At 46.5% G+C, this 22804-nt stretch overlaps 2 protein-coding genes across 3 annotated transcripts in view; both read left to right on the top strand.

Annotated features, from left to right (window-relative positions):
• The first annotated feature begins 929 nt into the window (after positions 1-929).
• ASF1B (anti-silencing function 1B histone chaperone) lies at positions 930-9247 on the top strand. Its single transcript, XM_027851119.1, has 4 exons — positions 930-1141; positions 6939-7054; positions 7152-7328; positions 7835-9247. The coding sequence occupies exons 1-4, from the start codon at positions 1033-1035 to the stop codon at positions 8039-8041; spliced, it is 609 nt and encodes a 202-aa protein (XP_027706920.1). The 5' UTR covers positions 930-1032; the 3' UTR covers positions 8042-9247.
• A 1526-nt stretch (positions 9248-10773) lies between these two features.
• Positions 10774-22804, top strand: part of PRKACA (protein kinase cAMP-activated catalytic subunit alpha) — a 19484-nt gene continuing 7453 nt past the window's right edge. For both annotated transcript variants that reach the window (XM_027851077.1, XM_027851076.1), the window contains exon 1: positions 10774-10859. In XM_027851077.1, the coding sequence (XP_027706878.1) occupies positions 10814-10859 (46 nt within the window). In that variant the 5' untranslated portion in view covers positions 10774-10813. The remainder of the gene's footprint in view (positions 10860-22804) is intronic.

Here is a 22804-nt window from a genome sequence, read left to right as displayed (position 1 = left end):
GGCCTCAGCTTCCTCCTCTGTAAAACAAAACGACCTCTAAGGTCTTTGCAGCTCTAGACACCGCGGCCGTGGTGAGGCTTCCTTGGGCCGACTCCGGCTGCGGTCCGCAGTGGGCTGCAGGCCTCGGAGGCGCCCCAGGCCAGAGCGCTAGAATGATCCGGCCTGTCGGCCCAAACGCCCACCATGCTCACAAGGGGCGGAGAACGTCAGTCGCAATCGAAGGCGGTGCCTGAGTGTAACCGCCGCTTCAGCACACTACGGGTTCACTTTCCGCCTGCTCCCGCCCCCTAAGACTGAATTGACCAATCCCCTTCGGGCACAACTCTGTCTCTCCTCCCCCCTCTGTCAATCATTACGGGACCTCGCAGAGCCCGAATCGCAATGTTCCGCTAGCGCCTCGCGCCCCCACTCGGCAGTTAGCGGCTCTGCTTCCTCTCCCCCGCCCCCTCCGTACTCCGAAGGGAAAAGGAGCGCAAGCGGAAGGAAAAAAGAGGCGGGGCCGAGCTGGAGCCTCGAAGGCCCTCCCCCCAAAGCCAATTGGCCCCAAGCATCCCGGCGCTCACTCTGCGCTCTGCCACAAGTTCACTGCTTAAGCGGAGGCGCCGGGGATTGGCTGGCAACAAGAAGAGAGAGCGGTCACACTGGGGCGCCAAAGGAGGGATGATGACTGTCTTAACACCCCGCGACATACACACATCCCAATCCGCGCAGAATCGGGCGCGCGCGTGCCGGCGAGGGAGCGCAGCCGATTGGTTGGGAAGGAATTTAACGCGCTTCGACGGGCGACCGTGCATTGGCCCCTACAAGCTCGCGCCGAGGAAAGCGTTGGAGCCGATTGGCCGGGGGGCGGAGCCCGCTATTTGAAGGGGGCGCGGGGCGGGTGGAGTGGGGGAGGGGCGGGGAATGCCTCCTCAGTCTGGTGTGGAAGCCGCGCGGAGGGGACGTGAGAGGGAGAGTGGTGGCGGCAGTGGCGGCGGCGGTGGCGGCGGCAGCTGCTGCTTCGAGGGTGTCCTTTCTTGCCCCCGCGAGGCCATGGCCAAAGTTTCGGTTCTGAACGTGTCGGTGTTGGAGAACCCGAGCCCTTTCCACAGCCCCTTCCAGTTCGAGATCAGTTTCGAGTGCAGCGAGGCCTTGGCCGACGGTGAGCCCCGGCCTTCCCCTCTCTTCCCCTCCCCCACGCCTCCCTGCCCGACAGGATCTCCCAGTCTCCCCCCGCGCGTTCCTGATCGAGGGGACTCCTTTATGCTGACTCCCACCAATAGGGCTCCCTCCCCGCCCCGGGATCCTAAAGCTTCCCTATAGCACCAACCCTCATCTTAATAAAGTGCTCTGTTCTCTTAGTCTAGTAGAATACAAACGTTCTGAGGGCAGGGGGACTGTTTCACTTTGATATTTGGGTCCCCGCTACTCGGCCTGGGTGGTCGGCGCTTATTTCAACATTTGTTGGCCAATCCTTAGCCTTTGTAACCCTAGGCAAGGCATTTTAACCCTTCTGAGCCTTAGATTTCTCCTCTGTACTTTTGAGATGATAGCGCCTAATGCCGAGCTCTTTGCAGGCTTTAAAATGAGCAATAGAAAAGTGAACCCTCGGGGCCACTGAGGTCCCATCCACCTCTGAGGTTCTGGAGCTAGTATTACTACAAAGGATTTTGTATCAGCAACCTGTGAAGTAAGCTGGATATCTACTCTTCTGCCTGTTACTACTTCATATAGGCTTCCCATCTTCTAACCTCCAATAGATTATCCCTGTTACTCTGCCTCATTTATTTCTGTTACCTTTTTGCATCTATTAGAAGAATGAGTATACTGAAACCCTAGATGACTTCCTCCTGGATGATGTCTCCAATCTACCCTCAACTGTGCCTGACCTTTCCTACCAGATAGTGGTTCCTAAATGCCTCAGTGCTTGGAGCAATTCTTTAATCTTTCCTGCCCTCTACTTTTCTAGAGCTGCCTGAATTAGTGTGGACCCCTGCCCTGGTATCCAGGGGCTAGCTGTTAGCTGCCTTGTTCCTAAAGGGCCATTCCTACTGCCTCTGCTACTGAAGTAGCAGAGGGTTCCATGAGTTGGGGGTCTGTTATTTGACAATAGCAACAATAATATTTAAACATTTCATTTATATAGTGCTTTAAAAGTTTGCAAAGAACATTACATACATATCTCCAGAAACGTGCCTTTATAAGAGGGGGCTATGTGGTTTGAGGAAGATAGGTGTCATTTAAAAAAAGTACTTAGTAGCTTGTATCCTCTCTTGAAAGTACTTTTAAAGGTGGTGTCACTCAACTAAACAACATGAAAGGCAACACCATTTTCATTTCCCAGATGAGAAGGCTGAGACACAAAGAGTAAAGTTCCCTCCTTTGAGAAAAGGTGCTCCACACATTGAACTAACAAAATGGCCAGGGTTACTCAATGAATCTTAATGAATTAGGGATAGACTGAAGCAGCACTCTTGACTTCCATTTGGTACTCTTACTAGACTATCTTTTCGCCTGTAGGGATAGTAGAAGAGACAATAAGGCAGGATGTAGAAAGATAGAATATTTAAAATCCAGGTGTTTCAGCCACTAGCATCTTCATCTTTGCCATTTGGATTAACTTACTTGCAGGGCCACAAGTTATTCATATAGGCCTTAGCCTTTATTATATTCAACATCTTCAAATATGCTGTTTGGAATCAATAGTTTGGTTTTTTTTTCTTAATTTTTTGGCTAGGCAGTGGGGTTAAGTGACTTGCCTGGGGTCATTCATCTAGTAAATATTATGTGTCTGAGGCTGGATTTGAACTCAGGTCCTTCTGACTCCAGGGCTGGTGCTCTATCCACAATGCCACCTAGTTGTCCCTGGAATCAATAGCTTGAAGAGACTCAATTCTTAGTTAACTTGTTCAAAGTCACATGGTTAAATGGAAGAGTAATTACTAGAATTTGGGTCTCCCAGCTCCTGACTCAGTGTTCTTCATTCTTGTTATATTCCTGAAGAAGGAACAATATTACTATTTTTATCTTTTAAAGGTACGACATAAAACTTAAGCGAAAGTAAACCTAATTTCCAGGTTAAGAATTAGAACTCAGTAATTGCATACCTGAATCTGTTAGTGACTTGATCACCTAGGAAATTTGCATTTTCCTTTTGAAAAACACCTTTTTGTTGCCTTTTGCACAGAGTTCTTGAGGCTAGAAAGGGTGGCCTATTCCTTAAAGGTGGTAAAGAAATCACAGCTTGCCAGTTCTAAAATCCAAGAAGCCATATAACAAATTCCCTCTGTTAGCTGATCTTTCTCTTTTTCCCTGACACAAACCATTTTTCACCCCTCAACCCTGTCAACATTCCATAAAACAACTAAAAATAACTAAAGTAGCTCATCTTAGAAATTGAGCAGTTCATTTTATCCTTTGGTCCAAGATTCTACTGAAAAGGCGATAATTATAGGTCAGCAAGTTGTAGAACCCAGATGTTCTGAAATAGATCTACTATACTCTGATACTCCTAAAGTTTAACTCTGTTTTACTGGATCTAACTGGATTCAAAATTTGAGACTGCTACCTCTAGACACAAGTTCTTAATCTGGGTCCATGAACTTGGGTTTTTGTGTTTAATTTTGATGACTATTTCAATAAAACCAGTTTCCTTTGTAATGCTATGCATTTTATATCTTTTCAAACATTATTCTGAGATATCTGTGACCAAAAAAAAATTAAGAACCTCTGCTCGAGACTCCAGTTAAATTGAAAAGGTAGAAAAGCAAACAGTTGCTGTAGAAATGAAAGACTTGGTGTTCTAGAAGAACCTTAGCAAGAAATTATCCAGGCTGCATTTACCTCAGATCAGAAGCTCCTTTCTTAAAAGGATACTCTATCAAAGATGTTGTCCCAGAGCAATCACATTCTGTGAAACCATAGCTTGTGAAAATTTCCCCAGGCATCTTCAGCCTAGGGTTGTAACTTTAAGGTATCTAAAGTGTTTTCAGGTTGAGTTGCCAAATCCCTTTGCATTGCTATAACTTTGCCCTGGTTATATTTGGAACTCAAGATAGTTGCTTTGGTTGGCACTGTCATTCACAGGAAATAACTGACCTATCGAACAGTTGTGGTTCATTTCTCTTGAATGTACTTGTTTCATTGGTGAAAGCAGGCACTATTCCTGTATATTAGAGAACTGGGGTTTAAGTATAAAGCATGTGAGCCCTGCTTCTTGAGCATGTTAGCCTCAAGTTCTGCTTGATTCTCATAAGTGGGTATGATTATTCTTACTACCTAGATTTGAATGATTTGGAGACTTGGCTAAATCTTGGAGCAGCCTTATCTCCCTCCCTTTTCTGATACAATCTTATTCTAGGCCTGAGCAGGTGATCCTGCCCCAGTTGTCAAAGGATTTACTCTGTGGCACTGATCCCTCTGTTCAAAAGAAGATGTTACCTTACCTTAATGACTGCTCTGTGATGTAGCTCCTGTGTTCTAAATGACCCCAGGCTCCAGTTATTTGCATACCTCAGCTGGGCCTTAATTCAGCCTAGGTCATCCCATTCATCCTCACAAGCTCCTGATAGGCAGATACTTTACAGAGGAGAACCTAAAACAGATTTTCATTTTCATTTTTTTTAATTAATTTATTTTGATATATCAACAGTCACTTCCATAAGCTTTTGAGTTTTAAATTTTTCTCCCCCTCCCTTCTCAGCTACCTCCCCAAGACAGGCATGCAATCTGATATAGGCTATATATATACATTCCTTTTAAACATATTTTCACATTAGTTATGTTGTAAGGAAGAATTAGAACCAATAGGAGAAACCACAAGAAAGAGGAAACAAAACAAAACAGAAGGAAAAAATAGCAAATAATATGCCTTGATCTGCATTCAAACTCCATAGTTCTTTCTTTGGATGTGGATAGCATTTTCCATCATCAGACCTTTGGAGATGTCTTAGGTCCTTGCATTGCTGAGAAGAGCTAAGTCTATCAACGTTCGTCATCTCACAACGTGGCTGTTACTCTGTACAATCCTGGTTCTTCTCACTTCACTCAGCTCATACAAGTTCTTTCATCATACAAATTCATACAAGTCTTTCCAGGTTTTTCTGAAGTCTGCCTGCTCATCATTTCTTATAGCACAATAGTATTCCATCACATTCATATACCATTCCCCAATTGATGGGCATCCCCTCAATTTCCAATTCTTGGCCACCACATAAAGATCTGCTGTAAATATTTTTGTACATGTGGGTCCTTTTCCCATTTGTATGATCTCTTTGGGATATAGCCCTAGAAGTGGTATTGCTGGGTCAAAGGGTATGCACATTTTTATAGCCCTTTGGGCATAGTTCCAAATTGCTCTCCAAAATGGTTGGATCATTTCACAACTCTACCAACAATGCATTAGTGTTAAAACAGATTTTCTCAAGATTACTCAGAAAACTGGGATTTAACATTGGATCATAGACTTGGAGCTGAAAGGGACCCCAGAAGCCAACTAGTCCACCTCTGCTGCCACCCCCCCCACCCCCTTTCATTTTACATATAATGAAAAGAAAGCCTAGAAAGGTTGTAACTTGCCTGAGGCCACACTACAAGTAAAAAACCAGGTTTCAATCCCAGATCTTCTGATCCCAAATCCAGTCACTTTCCACTGTATTGTGGGAGATATTTAATCTGTTAAATTCCAGGGCCACTTGCTAATATTTAGACTATGTATTTTTATACTTGGGATGGAAAGTGGTTTTGTTAATGGAAGGCAAGCTTCAAAAATTGTTTGGAATAATATGTTAAATTTTGTCATTTCTGTCTCAACATCTCTCACATCCATTTCCTGTCTCCACTTGAATAGCCATCACCCTCTTTCAAATCCTCCTCACTTCTTGCCTGGATCATTGAAATAACCTCCTAGGGCTAACTAGGTGTTCAAACAGATGCAGTGCCTGCCCTGGAGTCAGGAGTTCAAAACAGGTCTCACTTACTAGCATTGTAACCCTAGGCAAGTCACTTAACCCCAATTACCTAAAATAAAAAAATTGAAATGGCCTCCTAATTGTTATCTTTGCTTCTAGTCTCTATTATGGTCCATCCTAGATACAGTTACCACATCCTAGACACAGTTACCAAAGTGATTTTCTTTAAAGATCAGTCTGACTATTTAACCCTCTACTGAGTAAACTGCAGGAGCTCACTACTCTTTCTAGGATCACATGTGAACTTCTCTGTTAGACATTTAAAGCTCTTCCAACCTTGCTCCTTCCTATCTTTCCAGTCTTCATATACATACTATCTTAAAGACAGCAAGGCAGCACAGTAGGTAAAGTGTTGGATCTGGAGTTAGGAAGACCTGACTTTGAGTCCTACCTCAGATGCTTACTAGCTATGACCTTGGACAGGTCTTTTAATGTCTCTCAGCCTGTTTCCTTAGTAAAATGGGATAATAGTATCTACCTCACGGAATCATTGTGAGAATCAAATGAGATGATGTGTGTAAAGTGTTGTGCAAACCTTAAAGCAATGTATAAATGCTAGATCTTATTTTTAACACACACATGTGCCCAAATTCTACCATCCAGCCTCCTGGCCTAACTTCAGCCCCTCATACATCTGCATGCCTTTGTCCAGGTTGTGTCTCTTCTCTCCCCCCCCCCATGCCTAGATTGTTGTCTCTTTCACCTTTGCCTCTGGGAAATCCAAGTGCCATCTTTTACATAAGGTTTTTCCCGGTATTCCCTCAGCACCTAGTGCCTTCCCTTTCAAGGTTATTCTGTATGTGTTTTTTGTAAAAGTCTTCACTGTTAGAATAAGTTTTGAAAGTCAAGGACTCTCACTTTTGTCTTTGTATCTCAATGCCTGGCATATGGTGGGCACTGGATAAATGTTTGATTGATTGATGTCAGAAGACATCTTCCTGCCTTTCCACTTTCATAAGCCGTTTTGACAATTCCTCTATTCCTTTTCAGACCTAGAATGGAAAATCATTTATGTGGGTTCAGCAGAGAGTGAGGAGTTTGACCAGATACTAGACTCAGTACTGGTTGGGCCAGTCCCAGCAGGGCGACACATGTTTGTCTTTCAGGTAAGAGGTTAGCAATTAGTAGCACTAAACTCTGAGGAAACTTCCCCTTTTTACCCCCAAAGCATGCTGAAGCATAGAATCTGTTTTGCTCCCTCAGGCAGATGCCCCTAATGCCTCCCTAATCCCAGAAACTGATGCAGTAGGTGTAACTGTGGTCCTTATAACCTGCACCTACCATGGGCAGGAGTTCATCCGAGTTGGCTACTATGTCAACAATGAATATACCAACCCTGACCTTCGGGAGAACCCACCCCTGAAACCAGACTTCTCTCAGGTAAGTTGGTTTTCTAATTCAGAGGGCCCTGCTTCCTTCTGTCCCAGCAGTTCAGGACAGCAGAATCATAGAATCATCTACTGTCCATCATGAAAGGTACTTTAAAGATCATATTATCCAAGTTTCTCAATTAAGTATGTTAGAGGTATGAGTTTCTTGCCATAGCACATCAGTTGATGTCCTAGCCACATGCCTAACCTTCTGACCAGAGCAAAGGAAGGAACATCCCAGTAGGGTCTTGGCTTGTGCAGAATTAACAGGAACAAGCATTGCCCTTTCTAGACTCTCAACATTCAACAGATGATGTGCTCGGGTTGGGCTGACATGAGGTAAAATTTGGAGGAAGAAGGAAAAGTATCAGCCTGATCCTATCACTGTGCTATTTTCAAGTTCATTGTCCCTGGGTTTGTCTTTTGAGGGAAGGGGAGGTGAGGCATGGAGAAAGTAGCAACAAAGGTAGGTCTCTGCTATACAATCTTTGATGAGACTCACTTTTTCTGTCCTAGCTCCAGCGAAACATCTTGGCTTCTAATCCCCGAGTAACTCGATTCCATATCAACTGGGACAGTACCGCAGACAAATTGGAGGACATTGAAAACCAGGACCCTGTCTTAAACATGGGGCTACCTCTGAGTTGTCCCTCAACTAAAGGATTAGATCTTCCAGACTGTGCCCCTAGCATCATTCCTGAAAACTCCATGGACTGCATCTAACTAAAACTGAGGCCTAGGCAGTATGATGGACCCTGATTTCTGCCAAATGAATGGTTTTGTTCTGCCTTCTGGAAAATTTCTGGAGCAAGCCTGAAGGACTTGGGTTGGGGCTCTAAGTTATAGCTATAAGCCAGTTAAACTGGTCCTTATGGGAAGGAAAACCTGTCATTGGTATGTCCGTTAGTTCAACACAGAGAGACTATTTACCTGTTTTCTTACAGGTCTGCAGAGCAAATGGTACTTTAGCTCTTTTACTCATTGTGAATTTTGCCTTCTCTCCTTCTGGCCTTTTTGCCTTTTGAGATACTATGGCTCTGGAGAGATAATTTCATCTGTGGATGGGTTTTTCGTGTTTTGGGCAGCTTATGGGCTTCCTGACCTATAACTGGAGATTCTCTCTCCCCCCATGTTGTTTCTTCTTAGTTTCTTTACTTTCCCACCCATCTTCAATCAGTGATTTGCCCTGACTTTTTGGAGTTACTCATTAATAATCTTGGTAGGATTTGGGCTCCAGCAGTTTTGATGGATGGCTTTTGGTATGTTGATTGCCACTCTTTCCCCAGCTGGATTTTTTATTCCTGCTTCCATCTTGCCAACTCCTGGAAAGGCCCATTCCCTTAGGTGCCAGGAATGGGGTTTTGAGGGACTATTTAAAGATAAGGCCATCCTCTTTCTTTCATCGGTGGCAACTCAACTCAAACATGACTCATTCCTCTCATCTCTTGGCCAGATCAGAGGATTTGATCAAGAACTAACCAACTGATTTTCTCTGGACAGGAGTAACTGAAACATACTCACTGTTAACCACGCCCCTTAACTAGGAGTTAATGCCAAAAGGCTGCACTTAACCTTTTCTGGGGCCATATGACCTCTCAGGCTTTGGGAGGATAGGATGGTTCTTTTGTTTTGAAGACAAAGGAAAAGAGGGCCTATGTGCACATAGAAGCATCCCCTAGCCCTCAGTTCTTTTCCTCTGACCTGTCCTTTGTCCCTGTGGCTATTGTTGCTTATGCAATTTGTGTATTAAAGGTTTTATATTAAAAGTTATGGTTACTGGAGAAATAAAAAGCACTTAGGCTGGACTATAGTGAATTTTTTTTTCTCACTTTGGCCTGAAAACATCAACCAATCCTTTTGAAAAACTGGTGCTGAACTTTTGGAGATGAGAGAGAATGTTGCAGAAAGAAATAAAGGATTTATTTCCCACCCCTCCTTAAGTTAAAGCCTCTTTCCTCTCTAACTTCAGTTGGTTTTCTACACTAAAACTGGTTTTGGGTTGTCTGTGTGTGGGTTGTTTTTTTTTTCAGCTGAGAAATAACAGCTCCTTTATTCAAGAACTATTTAAAATCTGCTTCCAGGCAGAGTGCTTTTAAGACGGGGGTGCAGTCTGTCAATTAACATTGACACAGTTTTGGAGCTTTGAATAGAGGATGCTAGAGTAATATAGTAGGTTCACAGGTGGTGCTGCTAACTGATCTTAGAAACATGCTAGTACTTGTGATTTCTTCTGTGAAGGACTAGAAGGCAGAAGTAAGTAGCAATGGGTGCAGGACTTTTTACAAGCTGAAATGAGCAGCTCATGCAAATTTTTAAAACCTACTAATAAAGATGAGATGCCCTTTTGCTCTTGTTACAGCACATAGCCATTTGCAAAATGTTTTACTTCAGTCGGCCAATCCTCTGATAGGAAATACCAGAGCCAGGCCTGCTCTAATAGAGGTCTCCTGACTCCCAGATTCCTTGCTTTTTTCATGACTATTGCCTTTCCTATGATACAATTCTGTCTTGCAATTGTTAATTCATTGTCCCTTCCACTTTATCGATTTCTAGACTGTTTGGGGGATGATGGCCCTTGAAGGATGTATTAACATTGTATAGGTGTGGCAGCTATCTCACCTCAAAGTCCTAGTCCCAGACAAACTACCTCCAAACGTTAAAGAATGGGTGCTTAGGTCAGGGACCTATCCCTCTGGGAAAGATCCAGATGAGCTCTGACTGTTGTGGGGGCCCCTAATGTTTAGTTGGGCGCTGACTTCCCAGGACATATACATTATGGCTCTTATCTGAAGGGAAAGGGAATGTTCAAACCGGCTGGTTTTCGGGATCCTTAGTTTCTCTGCCCAGGCCAGGCCTCTATCCATTCTTTGCGGCCTGCAAGATTTCGCTTCGCCCCACCCCCTTCTCCTGGGATTGACACCGAACATTCCCAGGAGAGCCCGTCCCAACCTTCTATAAATAAAACGCCAGCGACCCCGCCACTACCAATCCAAAGGTTCGGAGGGTGGAGCCTGTGATGCGATCAAGGTTGTGTCCAATGATGGGATACGGCCCGCCCAGCTGAGGATTTCTGAACCAATAGGCAGCTGGCGGGCCGCGTCTGGCGTCATTGTGTCAGGGGCAAATGAGAGGGCGGGAAGATTGTCTTCGACCAATGAATGGCGGGCGCGGGGCCGTCAGTCAGGGTGTCGAGGGCCAATGGGTAGTGGGGTGCGGGGACTGTGGGGCGTCACGGGCTGCCACGGACTCGGATTCTGGTTCCCCTGCCGAGCTCGAGGGAGACGCGGGAGCCGGGAACTGGGAGCCGGCTGGGGGGTGGGGGGGAGCGGGGCCACGGGAGCCAGCTGAGCCTGCGACCGCTGCCGCTGCCGCTGCCGCCGCCGCTCGGGGCGGGGGGTGGGGGGGGGGACCCGGTCGCCAGCGCCCGTGTCAGCGCCGCAGCCCGGGGCGGGGGGTGGGGGGGACCCGGCCGAAGCCGAAGCCAGCGCCGCGGAGATGGGGAACGCGGCCACCGCCAAGAAGGGCAACGAGCTGGAGAGCGGTGAGTGTTCAGGCCCCGACCCAATGCTATCCCACCCCAGCAGCCCCCGGCCCCCGCTCAGCCGCGGGCACAAAGACGAAACGAAACGGCCCCTGCCCTCTGGCAGCGTCCGTTCTACCGCCACCCCCACTCCCCCACCCCCCACTCCGAGGCCGCTGAGCCTCTCGGCGCGACTCTTCGCACTCCCTCCCCGGCCCTGAATGAGCTCCTGCGCTTCCCATCCGACTCTGAACTTTTCTAGGTCTGTTTTCTCGTCTGTAAAAAGATGGGGTCGGACTACTTTTATCAGGTTTTTTCCAGCAGCTCTGAAACGTATGACCTCCACCGCTCCCCCCCCTTCCGGTCATCCTCCGCGGTCCCTGCCCGCCTCCCTCCTTCCCCCCTCCCTCCGCTTTGTAAATTACGACCCCTTTTGTTGTTGTTATTATTGTTGTTTTCATTCCCCGTCACTACTGAAAACACCGTGTGTGGTCCCTGCCTATTCCCCCCTCCTTCTGGCCTCACCCCCCACCCCACCCCTCCTCCCACCGCTGCCAAAGCCACGGCCAGCTGTCAACCCCAAAGCTGGGGCCTTGCCTCCTGGCCCACCCTTCCTCTTGCAAGGCCCCCAGAAGTTTGGCCTGATCTCCACCCTGCCCCTTCTCCTAGTTTCTGGCCCAGCCACCCGATGACCAGGAGTTCCGAGAGCCCCACCACACCCTTTTTTTAAAAAGCATCTTCGAAGGTTCCTGTCTGTTAACCCTACTTAGAAGAGTCGCTTTGTTTTAAATGTTTTATTGATACCTTTTGATTTTTCATCACAATCATTTTTGCACTTAGGTCCTCATTGAATCCTTTTTTGTAACAAAGAAAAACAGTTGGGCAAAAACAACAGATACAGTGATTTCTTTGGCTACGCATGCAACATTCTGACCCTTTAGTTCCCTGTCTCTCTGACAAGAGGAGGGAAGTGTATTTGATTATCTGTTCTACAAAACAGATTGGTTATTACACTTAAAAAAGAGTTAGCTTCCTCTTAGTGTTCTTTTGATTTACATTCATGTAGTTGTGTGTGTTGTTCCTCTGGTTAAGTTTATTTCATTATGCATCAATTAATATGTATCCTGCTACATTTCTCTTCATTCATTTAGATTATGCATGCATATGTATGTGTACATATATGTCATAACTGCATAATATCCCATTACATTAATATTTCACAGTTGGTTGAACCTTTCCCCAATCAATGGTAACTGACTTTGATTCCTGATCTTTGCAAACACAAACAATGCCCCTGTGAAGAGTCTGATATATTTGGACCTTTCTTTCTGTCCTTGACCTCTTTGGGTTCCTTAGAGTGAGGTGGATTGGTCGAAGACTTTGTACATTTTGGTCACTCTTATTAAATCATTTCACATTTTTTTCTGGGATGGTTGGACCAATTGGTCCAAATGATAGCTCTACCCACACTGTATTAGTGTATCTGACATTCCACAGACCTTCCAGCAATGACTTTCCATTTTTTGTCAACTTTGCCAACTTGCGGAGTGTGAGATAAAACCTAACTGTTTTAATTTCATTTCTTTTATTAGTGATTTGGGGTATATTTTTATCTGGTCACTTAATAGTTTGCAATTCTTCTTTTGAAAACTGTCTATATCCTTTGACCCTTATCTGCTATGGAATTCCAAGTAGTTTTGAAGTTTTCAATATAATTGCCCTCCATATCACCCTTATATTTTCATATGGTACCCCCTTATCTTTTCTCACCCTTTCCTTCCTCTAAATGTCTATATCCAGGTCTGTGTTTCCCCAGAATACTTACAGCTGTGATCACACACACACACACTCACACACTCTCACACTCTCTCTCTCTCTCTTTCCCTTTTTCTCTTTCTCTCTTTTTCTCTAGTTATTAAAGCATTTGATCAGGGTAAGAGCTTAGGGTTCCCTGTCTCCAAGTTAGTCAAACCTTCTCTGTGGCTCCTTATCTGTTTTTCTGTCATTCCCATGTTTTCTATCTTTCTTATTACCCTGTGTACACCCTAGGTGAGCAGACCTTGCTTGTGGGCCCTGGGTCTTTCCCATCTCCTCCAAGGCAAGACTTTTTCCTTTCAGGGATTAACCATTGTTCCCCACCCCACCCCACCCCAGGTGACTGAAGATTAGGAAGAGGGAAGTTAAGGTCTTTCCCCACCATGCTTCATCTCTTGGATGTTCCCTCTCTACCCTACCCCTCAGAATCTGAGCACCTCCAGATCCCTCAATAAACAGATATTTCATAACTGAGGCTCTGTCTTGCAGTGGCCAGTAATTGTCTCCCTCCGTCTGCCAGATGCCCCTGGATTCTCTGCCTGTTCCCACTTTGGGCAGTTTCCCATTAGAGACCGGTTTCTCATGATAGGTGTTTGGTCCATAGCTCTGGAAAGGTGGGAGAATTGGTGATCTTCCAGTTTTAGCAAGCAAGAGCTACTCTAGCTCAGATTGAAATGAGATAGCATGGTCTGGGGTTCTTCAGTGGAAAATAAATGGTGAAGAGAAAAGGTGACTTTATGATTTTATGAGTGACTTTATGATTTTCTGGTTATGAGCAGACTCAGCTGTCAGGGTACAGTATTTTACCTCTGCCCCCACTAAATCAAGATGACAGGGCAAAGAACTAGAATCATCTATTTTACTAAAACTGGATAGAAACCTCCTCCAACCCTAATCCCTTGCATCCCAGTCCCACACTTGAACCCTCAGAGCAGGGGACTGGTTTTAAGTATCCAACTCAGTAGTCTGAACTATGCTAAATATTCTCAGTGCCCCACCCCTTCCCTACCGGGCACAGACATGAAAACCAGGGAACCTTGTTCTCTGTTACTCCTTGGGATGTCCCATAACACAAAACTCGGGGAAGAAAGAAGTGGGAGCAACTTGGCCAAAGACAGCCCTGCCTACCATGTACAGGGCAAAGGATGTCAAAGTGTGCCCAGAGCCAAGGGCTTGTTAGGAATGGAGCAGGTCGAGCTAGCCCTAGAATTAGAAGAACAACAGGGGAGTCCTGTGAGGCCTCGGCCACCTCTGAAAGTATGGAAGGCTGAGGATGGACCAGAAGCTTGTATTGCTTGCCTAGTTGGAAGAAATTACCTTTAAATAGAGTGCCCCTGGAACAGAAGATTATGAGAGGCACTTTGGGAGAGGGATGGAGGTAGATAGAAGATTGCCTGTTGGTGGTCTTGAAGAGCCAGAGGGAGCCCTTCCAGTGGCCCTGGGAAAGTTCTTTCCTTGATTTCCCCTCTCATATCTGACTAGGTAGAATCCTATTGCATCTTTTGGTCCAAACTGTGCCATGGGGCAGACCTATAAATTCAACTGGATCAACACTGACATCTATTGCACTCCTTTCAGGAGACAACCAAGGATCCTTGTAAAAGGACCAAGGCCATCCTGACGGTAGGGTGATGGAGTAGAAAGAGCAGTGAATTTAGACTCCGAGGACCTTGTTTTGAATCCTCACTGTGCTGCTACTTAGCCCTGTGACCTTGGGCAAGTCCAATCCCTTCTCTAGGTCTCAGTATCCTTCTCAATAAATTGGGCACTTGGACTAGGTGAGCACTGAGTTTCCTGCCAGATCTAAATCCTTTGATCCTAAATCACTTCCCTTCTGTATAGCTCAGTTTTTATAATCCAATTAAACAAGCATTTATTAAGCACCTACTATGCATTAGGCTAGAGGAGTATGGTATAGCTGCATCAGGATAACTTGGGTTCAATCTGTGAAGTGAATAGATTGTACCAGATGACCTCTGAGTCCTATGACCTCATGACAGTCTTCCCAAGTAGGACAAGCCCCCTGAATGCTGACACCCCAGAGAAAGAGAAAGCATGCTTTGAAGATCCTGACCTCTGACATATTGGTTGTGTGACCTTGGATAAATCACTAAAATTCTCAGTGTCCCAGGAAACAAGACTATCAGTTTCAGTGCTAATTTTCATTAACAGAAAGAATCCCTCAGTCAGAAGTTCCATTTGTCAAATCACATTTTTTTTAATGTCCCAGGCACATTTAAAAATGCAAATTAAAAATGAAAGTCCCTGTCCTCATGGAGCATATATTCTGTTCTAAAATTGACTTCTAAAATAATAATAGCTTATATTTATACAGCACACAATCATTTAACAAATATTATCTCATTTGAACCTCACAATAACCTTGGGAGGTAGGAGCTATTGATAGCCCCATTTTATGGTTGAGGAAACAGGCTGAAAAAAATTAAAACATGCCTAAGGTCACACATCTAGTAAGAGTTTGAAGCAAGATTTGAACTCCTGTCTTTCTGACTCCAACATTCTCTACTGCTCTACCTAAATGGCCTTTATTTCTATCCCCAGTGCTTGGCACAGTGCCTGGTATATTGTAAATTCTTAATAAATGCTTGTTGCCTAGATAAAGGGATTGGACTTTGGAGGTGTCAAAAATGAGCACTGACTGAACCAAACTAAAATGTAATTGGGAAATATAACGATAAAACTCAGGAGAGTAGGCTCCCAGTTTAGAGAGACAGAGTTGTTGAGAACCAGAAGGTGGGGAGCAGCCAATGTTTTCAGATGGTGGGGGGTTTCTCTTTGGGATGGGACTAGAAGGAATTTGTTGGTGCTTACGAATTTAAGACAAGAGTGGGAATGTCCTGGGGAAGACAAGGGCAAAGTACCGAGGAAGATTCGGAGAAAGAAAATTGACTCCTGAACTTCTTGGGGCTTGGGGCTTGGGGCTGGAGGGGCTCAAAGGCATTATGATCTGCATAACTACCTTTGACGGGACCTGTTAACAGATGTTCCCCTTCGCCTGGAAAAGTCACAAAGCAGAGGAACAACCCTTTGGGTGTTTGCCCTTAGTGTGGGAAGGGAAAACAGAGCAGAAGGGCCTGAGAGGAACCCCCGGGGAATCGACTGTAGTAGAGAGCATGGGGCTTGAGGCAGCAGTGCTGGCTTCCAGATCAGGCTTGGCTGCTGCTTTGACTCGGAACCCATAAGCTAGAGCCCCTAAGTCCCCACTGCTGAGCTGGGAATCCCCGAAGGCATGCATTCCAACCCCCTCCTCTAGTTGAGGAGAGAGTGCTGCCCTACAAAAGCCCTAGAGGGTCAGTCTGCCCTTGGCTTTGGCAGTTGTACGGATCCCAAGGCAGTCCAAGGGATTTTCCACCTGCTGAGCCCAGTCCACTTCCTACGGAGAGCCAAAGGGGTTAATCTGCCCCTTCATCGGGCTCCTAGATTGAGCCCCTCTCACCCTCCCTCTCCCCCCTTGTTGGGCCAGGTTGGGGAAAAGCCCCTTTCGGAGCCCCTAAACAAGCCCTTTGCAGCCACCATAGCTGGAGCTGCCCTGTGAGGGAGAGACAGCATGATAAATGTTTCATGTGGGCCCCCCCAAGACCCCTGTTGCCATAGTAACCTTGGGCAAGCTATGCCATGCTCCCTGCCCCTGGCTAGCACAGTTGGGGAGAGGAGTGAGTAGGTGGGCAAGAGACAGTTGTGGCAAAGAGCAGAACTTGGGGGTGCCAAGGCCTTGTAAAGGAATCTTCTAGAAGGAGAGGGCACCCACCACCTCCCACATTTCTGTCTTCTCCCTCCCCTCCTCCAAACAGGGTATGTGCTCTGCAAAGAGCCTGGGCCTGGATTTGAATCATACCTGCCATTTAGAACCTGTGAGACCTCTGGCTTGGCATCTCTCTGGACCACAGTTATCCAGTCTAACACTAGTGAATTGGACCAGATGACCTCTAAAGTCTCTGCAGCTCTAAAGTCTTATGATTTTGTCAGCCTTTCCCTTGAGGAGTGTAGCTAACCCCTTCATTCCCCAACAAACCCCCTTCACACACACACACACACACACACACACACACACACACACACACACACACACACACCCTCTCTCTCCCTCCCCCCCCCCCCCCCCCCCCACAGGGGAGGGAGGGGTAGGGGTGGGATGAAATGCCCATGGGCCTTTTTGGAGAGGCAATGTGTTATAAAGGAAGAAACTCTGGGTTTGAGGTGAAGACCCTGGGGTTTGAATCCTGGGGTTTGATTCTGCCATTTAAAGACCATCAGACCTGGGGCAAGTCACGTCATCTTTGACAGTTTCCTTATCTGTAAAGTGACTTAGTAATGTTTGTACTTCCCATTCCATAGAGTTGTTGGGAGGAGAGGATTTTGTTTACTTCAAAATGTGCCTTGGTTCCTTCGGACTCTAGGTCTATGATCCTAATTTTTATTTTGGAGACAGTAGGACTGTTTTAACACATGACTTATGGTTAGCACATGACTGATATGGTTGGTGCCTGGGTTTTGAAAATTGAATACAAAGGTAGGTACCCCTGGCATTACTAGAGTAATGTTTGCTGCTCTGCTTTTGAGATGGGTTTTTAATATTCTAGCATCGGGGGCCTGGGAAGGAGCTCTCAATCTCTTGAGTAAATTGATGCTTTAAAATTTTGTGACTAGAACTTCCTCTTCTCAGAAAAGTCTCTGAGATCAGATTGTACCACCTCCTGTTTTGACTTTGCTGTTTTGACCTCTCTTATGTGTGAGGAGCAGTATTGAGGGTTTGTTGTTTTGTTTTGGTGGTGGTGTTTTTTTAATGCATTTTCCTCAGGTTTAAAATCAAATTGAAAATGTTGAGTAGAGTAGTTATCAGTGATCAAAAATGCTTGGATTGAGGGGGTTGCTTGAATATGAAAAAATTGGTCGCCTTGTAGGACTCTAGCTTTTCCAGCAAGATGCTTGCCTTAGGAGCTGATGTTGGCTTCCTTCTTGTCATCTGGAGGTAGAGAAATTTATGCCAGTGGTTTCTCAGTTATGTCTCTTTCCAAAGGCTGCCCGAGTACTTGCAAATCCCAAGAAATAATAGCTGCCTTTTGTTGTTGTTGTTGTTGTTGTTGTTGTTGTTATAATCTTCATTCCCTGATAGGAAGGCAGTTGGCAAAAGGTGCCCTATTGGGCTACAGAAAATAGAACTTGGAACTGTGGGTACGAGGTACACAGAGGCAGATTTCAACTTTATAGAGGAAAAAATTTCCTAACACTTAAAAGGTGTTCGGAAGTGAACTGTCTTGAAGAAGTGGTGAGTTCTTCATCACTTCAGGTCTTCAAATGAAGTCTAAACTCGATGTTGATTAGAGTAACTTCCGTCTCTGGATCTGTGGTTCCTTTTCTAATTGAAGCTCAGAGTGTAGTGAGCAGCGAGTCAGCTTTGAAGCCTTCTGTTTTAGGCCAGGCATACGGTGAAGATGAATTCTAGCCCTTCCCTCTCTTCTACTCCAATCTACAGGAGGCTTGAGTGAGGGGGGCACTAAGTTTGGTGTTATCTGGGGAGGGGAGCAAATTCTGTTAAGGAAATACTTTGTGTGGGTACCTGGTCCCTTCTTTCCTTTTCCCCTCAATCTTCTTATATCAGGTAAGGAAGACCTAGGAATGATTCTGCCCTGTGGGGACTCCCAGTAGCTTCTTCCTTGATATTAACCCCTTCAGGTCCTGACCCTGTAGTAAGGACAGGCAGGGGAAGCCTATCCACTGGGCAGGTTCCCAGGAGCACATCCTGACCCTAGTGCTACCCATTAAGAAGAACAAGATAGAGTGAGCTCTGACTTCTTTGGAGCAGAAACAATACAGCTTGGTTGAGTGGCCAGAGGAAGAAAAGAAACACTTACAGAGGGCTACCCTGCCCCCTTATGGAGTCCCGTGAAGCACCTTTGTGACCTTAGGCAAGTAATTTCCTCACTCTGGACCTCAGTTTCTTGTAAAATTAGGGAGTTGGACTAGATTTCTTCAATCTCTTTCCGCTGTAGAACTCATGCTCCTGTGACTCCCAAGAACATTTGAGAGACTCTGAGAACAGGTGCCTTTAAGTGCTTCCCTGGCAACCAGCCCCTCCTCCTCCTCCTCTTCCATCCTGGCTCTCTCTTTGCAGAAGGCTCAGGCTGACATTGTTGCTCTGGGGCTTCTTCATCATCTGCCTGTTGCCAGGCCTTCCCAGGAAGATCTCCCAGAGAGATCTCTAGGGATGAGGGCAGAGGGCATGGAGCCTGAGAGCACCTCAGAGCTGACCTTCCAGCTATGGCTACAGCTATTTCTCTGGGCCCACCTGGCTATGCGCTTTGTCAGCTACCTTCGACACGCTCTCTGGGGACCCAAACTGTAGCCAGCCACCCCAGCTCCTGACCTGCATTGGCTCATAATCTTCACTGCTGCTTGACATCCATCCTGGATCCCCACCGCACCCCCATATGCACTGGGGAATCAACCTTCAAAGAGTCAGGAAGTAAAGGTTGGTGTAGGACTACCTGGCCGGGTCCCCTTCCCTACCCCTCCACTCCCTTTTCCCTGGTGTCTCACTTCATTTGCCCCACCCCTAACCTAATTCTGGGACAATGGGTGGAATCTGGAGAGACCCAGGGCTACCTCAGTGATCTATTTAAAGCCCTAAGCCGTGGCATCACTTTGGCCTGCCTGGCCTCAGCTCCCTGGTGCCTCCTTGGAGCAATTGAGAATTCATATTTTCCCCAATGAGGAGGAGCTCTGTTTCACATTTTCCTCCCGCAGGAGGCCCTGTTTCTCCAAGAGCTAGTACTGCAGGCTGGAACTTCCCTCACCAGGACACTAGAAAAGGGGCAGCAGAAACAATGCCCAGCCCAGCTTGCAGATGTTGTGCTCCTAGTGATTCTCCTTGGGGGAGCTGGAAGGAGGGATTGGGAGTGGGGCTCCTGCTGTTCTTTGCAGAGTGAGCTAGTATGAGGAAGAAGGACTTCAGGACTTTCCCAGTTGACCTGGCTTCCTCAGATTGGGGGGGTGGGATGGTTGAACAAGGAGGAAGAGGGTGAGAAGCAGCTGGAAGGGACTGAATCTTCTGGAATCTTGGTTTCAGCAGGCTATGTTCCATCCTGAATCTGAAAGCCCTTATGGCAAAAGAATCTCTTCTAGGGGAATCAGCAACTGGTTTAGGAAGATTAGTACAATTGCTCAGCTGTGTGTACCATCTTGTTTCTCCACAAAGTCAGCAGGAGGCTGACTGGCTGCTTATTCCTGACATCACACCTATGAGGGCTTTGCCTTTGTGCCGTGGTGGAGTGGGCCTCGGACCTGGTAGGGAGCATGGGTGGCTGGGCCTAGGGCTCACCTTATTTCCTTCCTGGGAACAGTTCTTGTCTCCCTTCTCATTGGAGGAGGTGGGTAGGATAGTCCCTTTAGCTGTGTCTCCTCAGCTCCCCAGTTACTTTCCAAGTCTTTCTGATACAGAAGGGGTCTTAGAAGCTCAACCTGTTCATTTTATAAATACGGAATCTAAGACCCAGAGTGTGACAGCACTGAGACCAGAATCACCAAAGCAAGAAAGTGCAGAGCCCCCGAGAGAACCCTGAGCTCCTGACATTTTTCAAACCGTCCCCTGCCTTCATACTGATTGCAGGCGTCTTCTACCCTTATCTAACACCTATTTCTTGCTACCTTCAGACTCACCCCAAAGTGGGCCCTCCCTATTTGGGTAAAGATAAAAGTGCTAGGTGTCCCATGCTGTGTGAATAAAAGATTCTTGAGCCTATGGAACCAGGTTTGGGCAGTAGATGGAAAGGTCTTGTGACAGGGTTCCAGGTTTCCCTGGGAAAATTACTTAGTTCTGCCGAGCCTTGGTTCCTCATCTGATTGAACAGGGTTCTTAACAGTAGCTACCTCACAGATCTGTTGTGAAGCAAGCACTTTGTAAACCTTAGAGTGTCAGAGAAACGTAAGCTGTTGTAAGAGGCAGGATGATGCGATGGGAAGAGCAGGAGGCCTCTTTTAAAGTCCTAGCCCAGTGACCCTGGAATAATCACTTAATTTAATTCACAAAGCAGGTACCAAACCCTTACTATATTTCAAGAGTCCAAGCAAGACCCTTGGCTTGAGACAATGCGAAACAGATAGAGGGCCAGCCTCTGACTCAACTGTGTGACAGTGGGCAAGTTCCTTAGGGCCCCAGACAGTTCTCTACCACTGTAAAGGTACAGATAAGTTGTGGATCTGCACAACTTTTCCTATGTGGGTGAAATCACAGATCTAGATTGGGGGGAAAAAAAACCCTGCTAGCCACTGTGCCAGGTTACAAAGATAAAAAGAAAGCAGGCCCTACCCTCAAGGGGCTTCCTTGTCTATTGAGGGGGGTGTAGTATGTACACAAGTGAGGGGGGACAGAGCACTGGAGTGGGGATGGGGGATCAGGAGAAGCTTCCGGGAGGAAGCAGCCTGGAAGGAAGACGAGGATTCAGAGAGGTGGAAAGGAGGGAGGAGGTGGGGGTGTGGTGAAGGTCTCTGAGCCTCAGTTCTCCATATATAAAGTGGAGGTGACAGTGTGGGTACTGCCACCCCATAGGGATGGTGCCAGACAGCTGTAGAGCACTCCAGCAACGTCAGCTGCTATTATTAAAAAGAGGTGGTAATGATGATGGCATTGAGATAGTTGTAGAGGAGGCAGACCTGAGGTCCCTGGGAGAGGTCAAGGGAAGATCTGCAAGTATACTGGCAGGTTCATGAAGAGGCAGGCTGGGGGGCCAAGGCCACTAAGCAGGTTTGAGGTGCTTCTGTGGGGATACCTTCTCCACCCTAAGGCCCAGTGCTCTTAAGAGAAGGGACCGAGCAAGCAGCCAAATCCCAGGGCTATAAATACCTCAGCCCACATTGGCGTCCCAGGAATGTAGGTCAGAGCTTGGGGGGAGGGGGGTGGGGTGTTCAAAACCCTGGCCTGTAGCTCAGATCCTTATCCCCTCCCCCTGGAGAAAGCCCCCCATTCTTGGACATTTGGTGACAGTGCTAGAGTTGTGAGAGTGAGAAGGCACAGACCAGAAATTGGACTTTCTTCCCTTGGCCCTGTCCTAGAAGGCAATAGGCCCCCTACTGAGGGGGTAGGGGTGGGGTGGAAGGGTGTTAGAAGAATGGGACCCTGAGGAAAGAGTTAGCATGTAGCTTAGATGGGTTCAGTTGGGTTGGAGCTACCCAGGGCCCACCTCAAGTGGATCGGGCTCAGCTCTACAATAACAACAAAATGCTAAGTGCCTACTGTATGCAAAGCCTTGTTCTAAGTGCTGGGAATGATTTATAAAAAAAAAAAAAGTTTGGGTAAGACAGACCCTGCCCATAGGAACCTTACAATCAAATGGGGACTAACACTAACACAGATAACTCTACTATGTAATCATACATGAGGAATGCATTAGAGCAATCCAAAACAAAGTTCTCCATGAGGCCCAAGGTGTGGGACGTCTTCCTTACCTGGAAGGACCTGAAAGTGTCCCTGGAGGATGGGACTTTTGAGTTGATCTTTAAAGGATGGATTTAAATTCACCAGATGCGTGGAAGGAGGATATGCCCGAGCAAAGATTCTGTCTGATAGGAATAGACAAGGGTACAGAAAATCTCTCCCCTGCCTGGAGTATAGAGGGCCTGCAAATAGGCCTTAGACGTCGTCAGCAAGCAGGAACCGTTAAGGGGTTCTGAGGAGAGGACTGACGTGACCAGGTCTGTACATATCCAAAATGACTTTGGTCAACGTACAAAGGGTGGGATAGAGGCAGCAAGGCCTGGTAGGAAGCTCTTACAGTAGCCCAGGTAGGTGGCAATGAGGGCCTGGGTGAGGGTTGCGACAGTGTGAGGAAAGAGGAAGTAACGAAGGGCGAGAGCAGATGGGGAAGCAGAATCAGTAGGGTCCATGAACTGACCACACATGAGAAGTGAAGGAGGAAGAAGAGTTAAGGATGACCTTAGGATTTTGAACAACTATATATTGTCAATAATGGTACATATTAATAATAGTAATCTATGGCACCACCCTCATCCAGTCTTATGTTCAAAACCTTTGGGTTATTCCTAACTGTTCTTAACCCATACACACACACCCTCTCACTCACTCACTCACTTTCTCTCTCTCTCTCTCTCTCTCTCTCTCTCTCTCTCTCTCTCTC

This window comes from Vombatus ursinus, unplaced genomic scaffold (assembly GCF_900497805.2).
Source record: "Vombatus ursinus unplaced genomic scaffold, bare-nosed wombat genome assembly UNPS02009173.1, whole genome shotgun sequence".
NCBI lineage: Eukaryota > Metazoa > Chordata > Mammalia > Diprotodontia > Vombatidae > Vombatus > Vombatus ursinus.
The sequence above is the reverse complement of the archived record's forward strand: the minus strand, read 5'-3'. Positions and strand labels throughout refer to the sequence as shown.